This window comes from Batrachochytrium dendrobatidis (genome assembly GCF_000203795.2).
Source record: "Batrachochytrium dendrobatidis JAM81 unplaced genomic scaffold BATDEscaffold_18, whole genome shotgun sequence".
Taxonomy (NCBI): Eukaryota; Fungi; Chytridiomycota; class Chytridiomycetes; order Rhizophydiales; genus Batrachochytrium; species Batrachochytrium dendrobatidis.
Genome location: NW_006281116.1, coordinates 17,195 through 30,451, shown reverse-complemented (window position 1 = coordinate 30,451; position 13,257 = coordinate 17,195). Strand labels below are relative to the sequence as shown.

General features: G+C 37.5%; 5 protein-coding genes across 5 annotated transcripts; 1 reads left to right on the top strand and 4 right to left on the bottom strand.

Moving 5' to 3' along the window:
* Positions 1–1,280: 1,280 nt before the first annotated feature.
* BATDEDRAFT_28355 (uncharacterized protein) lies at positions 1,281–2,975 on the bottom strand (the record flags this gene model as incomplete). The annotated part of the gene is made up of 1 exon (XM_006682724.1): positions 1,281–2,975. One exon carries the CDS (start codon positions 2,973–2,975, stop codon positions 1,281–1,283), a length of 1,695 nt encoding a protein of 564 aa, XP_006682787.1.
* A 1,688-nt stretch (positions 2,976–4,663) lies between these two features.
* On the bottom strand, positions 4,664–5,269 carry BATDEDRAFT_28354 (uncharacterized protein; the record flags this gene model as incomplete). Its single annotated transcript, XM_006682723.1, has 1 exon — positions 4,664–5,269. The coding sequence occupies one exon, from the start codon at positions 5,267–5,269 to the stop codon at positions 4,664–4,666; it is 606 nt and encodes a 201-aa protein (XP_006682786.1).
* Positions 5,270–7,493: 2,224 nt separating this feature from the next.
* Positions 7,494–9,142, bottom strand: BATDEDRAFT_28353 (uncharacterized protein; the record flags this gene model as incomplete). Its single annotated transcript, XM_006682722.1, has 3 exons — positions 7,494–8,161; positions 8,187–8,977; positions 9,075–9,142. 3 exons carry the CDS (start codon positions 9,140–9,142, stop codon positions 7,494–7,496), a joined length of 1,527 nt encoding a protein of 508 aa, XP_006682785.1.
* Positions 9,143–9,712: 570 nt separating this feature from the next.
* BATDEDRAFT_28352 (uncharacterized protein) lies at positions 9,713–11,146 on the bottom strand (the record flags this gene model as incomplete). Its single annotated transcript, XM_006682721.1, has 3 exons — positions 9,713–9,916; positions 10,447–10,498; positions 10,797–11,146. 3 exons carry the CDS (start codon positions 11,144–11,146, stop codon positions 9,713–9,715), a joined length of 606 nt encoding a protein of 201 aa, XP_006682784.1.
* Positions 11,147–11,754: 608 nt separating this feature from the next.
* Positions 11,755–12,582, top strand: BATDEDRAFT_28351 (uncharacterized protein; the record flags this gene model as incomplete). Its single annotated transcript, XM_006682720.1, has 1 exon — positions 11,755–12,582. One exon carries the CDS (start codon positions 11,755–11,757, stop codon positions 12,580–12,582), a length of 828 nt encoding a protein of 275 aa, XP_006682783.1.
* Between the last annotated feature and the right edge of the window lie 675 nt (positions 12,583–13,257).

Sequence of the window (13,257 nt, the reverse complement as noted above, 5' to 3'; positions counted from 1 at the left end):
GCTCTCCCACTTTATAAAGACACTTTCCCGTTCTTTAATAAACAACGCAATTAGTTTATTGGATCATCCCTTTGTATCTTTGATTTGCTGTAATTTACTCGTCAATAATGATGACCATCAACATGCCATCATATGCTCACGATCTACACAAAGTTGTCAAAACATAAATTATTCGCAGAAAGGAATTCAAGTCAAAAGTATTAGGGTAGAATAGTCAATAGCTTTGCTTGTAATTCATAATAAATACGAGCTATTTGTGCCAGACTCATACTTGATGCCTCAAATTGGATACAATGGGTAGCTTTTTAACCAGTACTAAGCGTTAATGTACACATCAGACTGGGTTTAGCTGGATCTTGTTGTAAGAATGATAGAGTATAAAATCAAACCACTGACAAGTCCGTGTTTATCGAGTACGAGTCTTTATATTTCCAATCAACTCTTCCAAATGTGATAGTGTGTCTTGCAATGCCAAAATGGATTCAAATCTGCTTGATTACACTATGCATTTGGACATCATTGCTGATCTGTTGAATTTCACGCTTTTTTTGATCATCTTTTTGATACTCTAGCATATTCTATTCATAATTGTGTCTAGCCTCCAACTCTTGATTCTGGCTCATCCCTGGTTGGTTTTGTCAATACCATTGATTGGGAATAAAACCACAATCAACCCGCTGTTTATCACGTATGGCTATTTGATTCAATTCAGTTGCAAACAATTCTTTGTAAGAGTATACTTTCTGGTACTCCTTGTATCATACCAACATCTCTTGAAACAGCTGCTTTTGTGCTTGTAACAATCCCTGCAGTGTTTCGTCAGCTGGGAGTTTGATTCAAGTTTGAAACCCAAGACTATCGATCGGACAAATCCAATGTCAGCAAAACTGCTGTACAGTTTGGCAGTCAATTGATTGACCATAATTGTAAGCAACAAAACAACTTTTATTTGCAAAAGAAAAAGGAAAACGCAGTTTGTTCTTGAATCAAAATATTAGTTTCAAAACTGTATGATGAAAAACAGTCTTGGGATATGCAATTATTTACAAGAAACTATAGGTTTCAAAACCAAAGCGATTAAATTACACGATTGGGAAGTTCCTGACAATGAAAGTGGTCATTTCCACAAAGCGAGGTTTGTTGTCCGATGGAACCCATACGATATTATTCACCTTTAAGAAATCAAACGCCGTGTATTGTGTAGAACGAGATCGAGAAACAGAGTTAGGATTAGCGTTATGCAGTCAATAAAAATCATTAATTATAGTCTACATACCTTATTAATGAGATGGTTCAAACGTCAAAACAAATCGATTCAACTTCTTGACACTCGCAATAGTATCGTTTTGTGACAACACTTGACCATCTGTTCCGTGGTAGCTTTGGTGTGTAAAACAGGCAAAACGATCAGGAGGTACAACACAATACAGTTCTGGTTTTGGCGGATTACCAAGTATTTCCAAAACATTACGAAGCCCAGCCTGTCTGCAAGGATGATCTTTGGCACATGTCATTTGGAAAAGTAGATTTGGCTTGATGAACGAATCAACAGATTCAAAAGTATTGTTAATGGGACGGAAATAGCAATTCGTTGCGTCTTGAACTTGAGAATTGTTGGAGAATAACAAAGTACTAAGATCCATCGGCAGTTGAAGTGTAGACTCCAGCTTGGTACGTAAATCACGAATCTTGAATGAACCACCTTTAACAATAACTGTATGAGCGTGCTTTTCAAATAATGCCCTATTAAGTTGACCAGTTCCACCAATTTCTCGAGTAACAGAAACGAATCTGATAAGATGATCTCGGTCTCTGGCATAGACACGGTTGTAAATTTCATCAACCACATAGTCAGAAGCAAACTGATAAGGACCACTGTGGAAGCCATCCTTGACTGATATATGAATCAAACAACTTGAAGCATCTAGGTTTTCACCATATTTACCAAAAGACTTGACAACTGAATCGATATTGGAAATGTTTAAAGCTTTGTCGAGAAAATCCTGTTGTTCTTTTACCAATGAATATTTAAGAACATAACGAGCAATTCCTCCCCACTTCAAATACAGACTTTCAACCAATTCTTGTGGAACTGTAGGAAAAAGCATTGAGCGACAGGAATGCAATTCTTCTTTTGACCACACTGGCATATACCGAATGTCACAGGACCCCTTGCAAAACCGATGCCAAATTTCCCAACAAGGTGAAGTAACAAGAATGGTCTTGGCATCAACATCAACAGGTGCCGAGCCATCAACAATGTAGAATGTTGACGAGGAATCCAAGATTTTCCAAAAAGCATGCTTTCCTCCTTCGATTACACCATTGGGAGTAAGCAGATATCTTTTTTGATCAGCTCCACTCTCATACACGACTGTAGCACCAGAGCGAGCAAGATGCAACAGCAAAAAGTAACCAAAATATGTCTTGCCAATTCCAGGATTTCCAAGGATGATCAAATGACGTATATCAGCAGATTGCACAATAGATAGTGATTTTTCAAGAAGTTTAGGATAACAAGGACGGATGTAAATGGATGATCCAATTGAATGGTTTCCAAGGATGAATATGTTTGCTGGAAGTTGGACAACAGTGTTTCCTTTAAGAGGGTTAGGGTAGTTTGTGAAAGCAGTCCAAAAATCCAGTAGTGCGGATGAGGCTGCTGCAGATGTTGGAACTAGGTCAGTTCGGGTAGGTTGTCTTGGAGGTAGTGGTAAACAACCAATAACAACACAAGAGCCACCTTTAGCCAGTTTATTGTAGTATTGCGGAGTCTTTTCAGGTGGTATATCATCTAAGTCTGTGATTTGCTGGCCTTGCTGGTCGTATAGCTGAATAAGAACAGCTGGAGTAGGAATAATTTCTCCATACTTTGCCTTGATAACATCCTGAACTCCACCAAGTCTACTGATTCCAGTAATGTTGATTCTGGTTCTGGTTCCAGCGTATTCAACATTGAGGAATCGTTTTGGCATTTTATGAAAAGAAAAAGAGTAAAAAAGCAATTTATTTGTCAAATTGTAAAACAAAAATCGACTTTTTAATCGAGTCAAAATAACAAAATTTTGGGATATTTCAAGACAATTCACACGATTTAAATATTTGGAAATTAGTCAAATTTACACCAGAATTAATGTTTCATTAATGTGAGACATTACTAGTGTGAGAGTGTTGACTTGCATTGTGTGAGACATTAGTAGTGTGTGAATGTGAGACATTTCTGAATAGTTTAACAATCAAAAACCATCAACAATGACGTTTGAACTGGAGTTCACATGACTTTCTTGGTTTCTTCCATTTTATAAACACACTTACTTCCTTGTTAATAAACAACACAATCGAATATTGATTCATTCATTCACATCTTCAATCAACTGCAACACACTTGACAACAATGACAACCATCAATATGCCGTCATATGTTCACGATCCTCACAAGTAATATGAACTCAATTGCAAACAATACGAATTTCCAGATACTCCGAGTATTTCCAGATACTGAAATAGCTGCCAGTAATACTCCAACAGCAAGTTTTTGAACAATCAACAACTGTGATTGATGTTTGGTACCACAATAAACCCATTGCTAGAAACAAACTTGATGTTGAGCCGTGTCCGATCAGTTCTTGGGATATAGTCACATTGATACAACCAACACCAACATGTCAACCATATCAACCATGTTGCATACATGATCACTCGCAAGATTATTTGACTATCAATGTCAATGACGTGTCGGACATACTATCCAATGGTTTCAATATACATAGCTTGTAGTTGGACACGATCGGTATTCGTATACACATGTTGTAGTTGTATGCATTACACTTGCCGAGTTGTGCATTTGTGGGTTTGTTTGATGCAACTGTTGATATTGATTGGGACGACAATCGACGATCAACGTTTCCGGTTGTGGTTGTGGTGTATGCTATATCACCAGATATCATGTTATGTGATCATACTGCATACATTACACTAGACAGTGGACTACATGCAAATGATTGATACTGATCATTGCAAGTACACAACAATGTGACAAATGACTGTCAAATCAAATATGGCTGATATGTTGAATTATGGACATATTTGTTGTATATACTGGATGTGGATGTTGATGTGAATACGAAACATCGGCTGATACATATTGTACCATTCAAGACCAAAATAATGTGATGTGACGTTCAATGTCAGTTTGTAGCATGTCAATGGAATATGTGCAAATATTAAACATGTGTTTGTGGATACTGTCAAATTGTCAGAACCAGCCGAATCATCTGGATCAAATAGTATAGTGGTACCAATGGGTTGGTGTCAAATGGGATGGGTTGATTGGTAACCCAAAATGACGATATACACAATTGCATGAATCCAGCAATGACACTGCAGTGATCAATACAATGCATAGTGGTTGATTGGTGCAATATGATCAAACCATTAATATAATACACTATGGTTTAACAATACAGGATGTTTATTAATGGATGACATTGAATGCATGGCAAATAACAATTAAACCAGCATGCAATACACGCTGTATTGTAGTATATTCTAGATGAGATTGTTGATAGTTTACTCAACTCCAACAATGTGATGAGTTTGGTTGAGGAGTTTGTTGCTGAATACCAGAATCTTGGAGAGTTTCACTATGCTCGGATTGTAACAATCACTGCGAAAAATGATCAAAGAAGAACTCGTAGCATTTCTTATATCCGGAAACTGTTTTTAATTTTAGGATACCGCCATTCGCTGATGATCCAGGCGACAAGTGCTCTGTAAGCTTTTTCTCCAAACTCTCTTCTTTCTTAATTATATCCGAAGCTTTCTTAACGAGTTCTTTCAGCTCATTTTTGAGTCCATCAAGAACCTCATGCTGCATCTTAAGCCTGGCTTCAGCAGCACCCAACTCCTGACCCGGAGTTTGACGCAGAGTTTCGAGTTGTTGCTCCACTTTAATAATCACTCCTTTTTGAAAGTCATACTGATAATGTAGGCCTTCAAGTTGTGTAGACATCACATCAATTCCAACATGAGCTTTTGCAATTTCTTTGATCAACGACGCTTCAGTAGTATCGAATGAATCGCAATATTTCTCAAGATTATATGCGCTAGGAAAAACCGGATAGACATCTCCACCAGCTGGATTTGCGCTTGGGGAGGCTGTCAAAGTGCTAGCTTCAGCACTCATGGTCGAACTGGGATAAACTGGACTAGCTGTAGTAACTGAGCAGACAGACAAGATTGATGATAATATGGTGATTGATAGTTTCATTATATTGGTTTGGTCGAGCAAGTTGTAATGATTGTCATTCAGCACATTGATTTTTATATTGTATTTATATCCACTATTGAGCGGATAATATTAAAAGCATGTTTCTTGGATGACCATCCTAAGGGATTTGTGTTGTCAGGGCTAATAGTGATTCACTACCAATGTCAAGGTAACTTTGAAAGGGTCACCCTTTATATTATGATTTGTTGCTTGATTTAAACCCTGATATCAAGTTTAACGACTATACTTGCCGCACTATGATGTCGCTACACAATATATTCCAGGTGATATCACCACATGACGGTACACAAGCAATATTGTTCATCCACTCCAATTATATTGCAAGCGCTCGAAATCTTATCTGTTCAATATCACATTGTCACCAATACAATAGTATGACATGATCGTATTGCACCAATCCAGTAGTATGTGTTTACACCACACACACCAAACCGACTCAGTGATATGCAAGTGTTGCAGTTTGACCAAATCACAATCATCCAATATTGTCGACTGTCCAACTCGTTGATATTCAAACCGTGACATCACTAGTCACAATATAACGGTTGACTGACTTGTTTGATTGACCTGACATTGACACTTTGCAAACCTCGACTTGATTCATCAACTTGGATATTCATATAATATTGGGTTTGTATCATCACGTTGGACTCGTTATCAAACATATTGATGTGTCCATGCAACCCAAACTCGATACACACACATTGGTTACTGTTTGACATGAGTGGGTCGATCATCAATACCAGACAATGCAACTGTATTAGTTGTATGATACAATCAATCATGGTTGGTTCATCACCATCAAATATCAAATGTTGATCACGTATACATTGATTTGTAGTTGCATGGTCTGTTGGCAATGCACACTATGATATGATTGACAAGTTGTTGATTTGCAGTAATCAGATGTGCATCACCTGTAACATTGGATACAATTGACGAGTTGTAATTGCCAGTCAACAATCATCGATATGTTGGTGATTGTATTGACTACATGATTGGTATCGATTAGCTGTCATGATCGATTGGTGGACAATACAATCCACATTGATTATGACATGTTGCAACTAGTTGATATATGCAGACTCGACTGATGATCGAGTATATGTTGATGAGTAACTCTGTCACTGGTTGTTTTGATTGGTCATTGCTACCGTTTGTATATGCAGTGTATACATGTGTGATGTATTGGATATCGGTGCTGTGTATGTTGTTGAACCTGTTGGACAATATATTGTCATGTCGTATCAGATTGCACCACATTTAGACTGCAATCATTGATTCGTTGGTTTAGTGATCGACTCGACTCACATTCGACTGTAATGACCACAAATCTGCATTGCTGATTGACACGCATATATCAACATGTATCAGACTCGGACATGGTGTATATCAGTTGCATATACCAATCACTGATGCAATTGATGATGATCGATTAGTCAATCAATTGGATATCAACACCAATGTCAGTCGATTAACATATGAATACTTGCAGTTGTGACTTGTGTTCAGTCAGTAATATTGTTGTATGTCGTGACTCGATACAGCACATCATGATATGTTGGACAATTGTATTGCAACACGGTCAATGGCATGCTGGTGGTTTGTTGTGCTGTCTGGCTGTATATATGGTGTCGATCAGTGTCAATCAGTAATGCATTTGTATTGGTCATGACTTGTGTGCAGTGATCTGGCAGTATCGTAATGTATGATACCATGATCAATGTAAAACACCATTTGATCAAACACGGTAATTGTGATTGTGATTACAATCTAGAATTGGATGTGGAATACAATCACAACCAGAATCGGCAGGATATTGGGTGACTTTGTGTGCAGTAACCATTATTGGTAGTTCAACCTGTATCTACACCAAGAACAACCGACTGTTGCATAGTATCAAGTTGACAAGTGATTTGTGGCATCTTTTGTTGAATACAATAAATCAAACAAAACACAATCCAATATTCAAATTAGCTCAATATTTATTATCAGGAACTGGTAATGAATTCAACAAACGACGCAACCTGCTCGCTTAAAATATTGCGCATATTGCTCTTTGAAACGACAACAACGACATTTTGGTTTCCCTCGACGCTGTTATAAGTATTTTCAGTTGAAACAGCACTGAGTGGTTCAGGCAGCTCAATCAAGAACCTTATTGAAAACTTTAACGGGGTATCAGATATACTCTGCTGCCATTTCAAATACGTTTCGTTATTCGTTGGCCGATCTGCTTTAATAAAGAAAAATCTGGATTTGTAGATTCAAGATTATCGGCAGACACTGCTGAAGGAATTTTTGATGTATATAGCTTGATTCCAAATGACACGCAGACTTGTTTGGATAAAAACGCAAGGATGTCTGGTCGAAACTGGTTTGAAGGACGAAAAAAGACTCCTGTTGGTCTATCGGATATGATTGTGCCATCTCCAGCCTTACGCTCTATTGTTGGCAACTGTAAACCATCAAGACCAGCAATCGAAACACCAAAACTAGATAGGACGTTTGAAAGATGCGGTCCATTTTTTTGGATCATACCAGCCAAAATGACGGCTTCGAACGGTGTTCCTTTGGCTGTAGTTTTTTTACCTTTTGTGCCAGCAATGCTGCTCAAAAGATCCAACGATGACAACAGATTGAACTGTTGAAACTCTGTTCGGAATAAATTGAGAAGCAAGTCTATCACATATCCTTCAGACAAAAAGTATCCGCCAGTTTCACGAATGAGATGTATAGATCCAACAGTATTCATGAAAAAGTATTCTTGATTCTTGTCCAGTTGGCAGTATATTGGTCCATGATTGGTCGTCATCATTGATGATAAAATAAGCTTTAACATAATCTGTGTGTGAATGAGCCCTGATGGTCCTGGCAATAGGTTCGATTGACATACGAGCGAATCGACCAATTACCGCATTGTAAGATTCCTCTACTATATCATTGATATTCGAAAAGGCATGCTGTTTTTTCAGTCGTATGCGTTGTGCCGTTGCCGAGTCATTGTCATTGATTCCAGCACTGAACAAGTCATATACAAAGTTTTCCAAAATTCTTGGTCGATAGTTGTCGGTAAGAACAGTCTTGAGAATATCCGGATGAATATCGACAAAAGCAGTCACATAGTCCAACACCATTTCACAGTCCCAAGTTATGAATTCATTGAGAATAAGAGGACCAACAGGTTTCGTTCCAAATGATTTAAAGTTGTCAATGTTGCGTAGTTTTGATGATGTTCCAGCAAAAATAACCTTTTTGGCAAACTCCTTATTTTTGATAACATACAGCAAGACTGAGAGTGTTCCTCTTTTTGAATCTTCATTCACATCTCCGTTTTGTTGGATGTGATTTCCCTCCATTGACGCGATAATCGTGCTTCCAAGATGTTCGGCCAACACAAGAAAAAGATCAAAACAAAAGAGGCAGCGCAAATCATCGTCAATATAGCTGCAATGTATGTCGTTCAACTTGTCCAAAGACAATAGCTTCAGTTTCAGAAAGCATAGTCTGATGGCTCTTGAGTTGAACAATTGGTGAATGAGAAACTGTGCTGGAGTTATGTTAGGATATTTTTCCTTGAGATATTTGAGAAACAGAACACGAGACAGTAGAAAGGCATAGGTAATATCATAGAGTTGTGGCAGGCTTTGATTCGGCTTTTCCCATTTTGAAGTGATGCTTTCAAAACTTTCTTTCAATGAGAAGAGTGAGGCATCATTATTAGAATATCCAGACGAATACTCTTAAGTGGTAATCTGTGACAAAGCTAATTCTAATAACGCACACTTTGAATCTCCAAATTAAACCCTTCATCACCACCAATCCATATGCTCCAAACTCCATTATCCTCATTTTTTGGAGATTCGAGTCACAAATAACGGGTAAATAGTATTATTATTAAATTGGCTAATTACAGGAATCAATCCCATTGGCTCAACTACTTTTCGTTTACAACCACTCATTATCAAATGTGTTACTTGTTCGTATCACAAGACAAACAATCAACTACTATAAAAGCTAGAATGCTTAATCTTATCAATAAACAACTATTCAAACTATTTCAACTTTCTAATTACTTTATCACACCTTTTTACTATACTTGAAAAGACCAAGTCTGCTGATCTTGGATTAAAGTGAAACTTCCATTACACTTTTGATTTGTTCTCTTCTGATAACTACTAACAGTTACAGATTATATTTATCTACTTTATACTTTACTACATTTATACAAATCACGAAGCTCCGAAAATTCTGACAGTCCAAGGTAATTCTGAATAAATAAACACCAGATAGTCACTGATAAACTGATAGTATCCAATGTATACATGACACATTGCATAGTTCCATTTAATTGCCAGCAATGTGTGATTAGATTACTCGAGTCATCAAACAGTTTTCAATCAGTTTTCAAGAACAATCAAGTCATGTCCAATAAACTGTCTGATGTGCAGGTGTTTTGGCATTGGTCCGTTGGTCCATTAGTACGATTGTTGGTTGGCAATTCAGACTTGTAAATGACAATTGATTCTTGATTGTTGCATTGGTGTCCATATGTGTCCATATGTGACTCATTGTATACGGAACAGGACTGACAAGTGTGTCTGAATTGATGACAGATGATACAGCCTATCCAACAGAAAGTAATACATTGATCGTGTCTGCGTGGAAATAAGCTTCATAACTCACACTTCTGAATGTATGAGAACCAACATTCAAACAACAAATACCTCCAATGACTCTTGCAAATGCATTGATAGAGTGTTGTTGAATAATTCGAGTTCTTCCAGAGCAGTGTCACTGGAAATAGTTACTGTTATTCAGACAGTCACTTGTCCAGACCTTACAGTTGTAATATTACACATTTTCCATTGTTGCTGGATACCAATATGCCTACATTTAAAAATGAATGCTACCAACAAAATATTCCATTAGAACTGCAACTGTTGCTTCAAGGTCATGGACATATCGTTGTAAATCGTTTCAAATATCAGTCTGTTACCCCATTTTAAACCAATCCATCAATCTCTGATTCGGCTCGCTCAATACTCTCCAGCAGCTTGCATTCCATTCCTACAACGACTTGTTCATCGTATCCATGTTTACAGCGTTTGTTGTTTTGACTGCGATTTGCATCAACCCAGAATAATGGAATTTACCATTTCCTTTGTAGAATCTGTCCATAATGTCTGTTTTAATGTAATCTTTTGACTGTTTTTCAATACAAAAGTCGACAATCATTGCTTTATCATCGACTTGACCGCAGTTTGATGAGTTGACAGCACAATCGCATATACACAGGATACGAAATATCAAATCCAATCAAAGTTGGGTATTGTTTGCTGTATCCTTGTCAACTCGGACAATAGCACCACATGGCAATACTTGATAGCAATGTAGACTGTTTTGGTGCTGTGAGATGCAATGATACAACGAGTTTCAGGACCCATTCCAATATGATGCAGCATATTGCAGACAAGCAGTTCATTTGTATCTGGTTGTCTGATACCTTTTACATTGTATTGTGTGGGTCTGTACTGACGAGTCTTGATGTAGCAACAAACAGTCAGTTGTTGCCAACATTCCAAGCAAATCTGGTCTGAATTCCGTTTTTCTTTGGAGATAATGAGATGTCAAACAACTGGCCAATGTCAGCCTTGTAGTGTTGAATGACAGTATTGATTGACAGCAGTTTGAATCGGTTCCGTATTTCCATCCAGATACTGTGATATTGGCAAGAAGGATCTTGCAGAGTTGTTGGTTGTTGATGTGCAAGTTGGATATAAAGTTGTTTTCAATCAATCCGTTGACAATCATGATATCATACTTTGATTTGTATGTACGCAATACTGCTGTCATTTTGTGTATGGTGTTTTGTATTCCTACAAACGCATTCCATTTCCAGCTGTTTCCTTTGTAGACATTTGATGTTGTGTAACAATGAGGATGTAAAATGTAGTACAGAAACAGATGACTAAATTATATTTATTCCAATGGATTTAGCACTCTTGTTCAAGTAAAACGGTATCATCCGATATTCATTATACACTACTTGTACGTTGAATCATGCCAATCACTTGCTATTTTAACAAGCATGGAATATCACAACACATATTGATGACCAACTAATAGCCGAATGTCAACTTATTGCAGTTTTGGTTTATGCTCATTTCTTAACCCTAACCCTTGATCATAACCCTTTTTAGGGCGAAGCTGTGTAATCAACCATATGATATTCAAGCGTATGGACAAATAGCGGCTCAACCAAAATTTTGGATCACCATATAAAGGGAGACTCTTCAAAGTTTGGCATTGATAACAAATCTACAACCCTGATAACAACACTAACCCTTAAAACGGTCATTCAAGGGATATGCTTTTAATATCATTTATTCAATAATGTATATAAATGTTTCAAAACTTGACCTGTTGAATGACATTACAACTTGCTCAACCAAAACAGTAGAATGAAACTCGCAGTTGCTGTATTGTCATCGATCCGGCTTGCATGCTCAGTTACTATGGCCAATCCAATTAAACCCAGTGAAAGTACAGATGTTGAAACTAGCACTTCAACCGTCATTCCCAGTGCAACTACAAGTACTGAAGCTAGCACCTCGCCAACTCCTAACCCAAACGGTATAGGTTTAGGTGGTCTTGATGCACTTCCAGATAGCATCAAGGAATTGCTCGAAAAATACGTAAGGCTAGGTTATGGTCGTGATGAACAAAAAAAAGTATGCGACCCGTTAAAATCTGAGCATGACAGCCAGATTATGCTGGTAGCGGGCTTGGAAACGAAGATTCAAGTTTTGAAAGAAAAATCTCAAAGAAGCGGCGGCAGTCCAAAATATGATGGTAAAATTCAGAAGACTAAGGTTGATCTCGAAGCCCAAGAATCCAAACTTAAGGATATTAGAAGCCGCTACAAGGAGTGCCAGCTCAAGAAAAGTTGTTTTGAAAATACAATATATTTCACCAAACTGAGCCTCGTGAATCTCATTTTCGGAAGAAATTGGAATTGTGAATCACTTTATCAGCAATTTGATCTTATCAAGAAGCACTCTTCCGTTAAAGGTTACCTTGACGAATTATCATTAGAATACAGTAAGATTCTTGGTCAAAGCCCTAGTGATCAACAATGTCAAGAGTCGCAACCATCACCGGATACACCATCTGGATCTGGATCCTCTGGACAGAAAGTTCCCTCCAATAAACGGAAAAGGGTTTCCAAGCTTGTGGATGGATTAGGATCATGCTTTCATCAACCCAAAGATGACAATCCATCCAATTAATTTGAATGTCAACCTGTTGGTTCCAATTGATTCAATTGTCATTCTGGTTTAATTTGCAATAAAATTGGATTTTCATGCATTATATCTGATTATTGTACACAGTCTTGGTTGACACGATATCATAGTGTACATTGACACTTGTATTTCCAATACAATACAGTTGATTGTATATTGCATAGTTGTACACATTGATGATGCTGACATGCATGTGTGTATTGTGTTGATATGATATTGCTTGACATGTCGTATTGACACATGACATTCAATACCAACAATAGTCATGTGTACAATATCAATATGTTGCACAACTGTAATCCAAACAGGTTGGAGCATGCCATATTGTAGCAATGCAATCAAATTGGTACAACACATGCCAACATACATGTAGTGTAGTGTAGTATACACTAGTAGTGATGATGCAACCAACGACATGCATGGTTGTAATATTATACGTGAAGCCACATGTCCATGTTCATGATTATGATTATGGGGACATACAGTGTTACAATGATGGGTCAGCAACAATGTGATGGAACTGGATGCGTAATATCAAAACCATGCTCAGAATACGTGATATAACGACAACTTGCAACCGTATTGATGTAAATGGACCACTAAATAACAGTGTTGGTGTGTGATAAACCAGTTGCATTACTGACATGTGTCATGATTGTT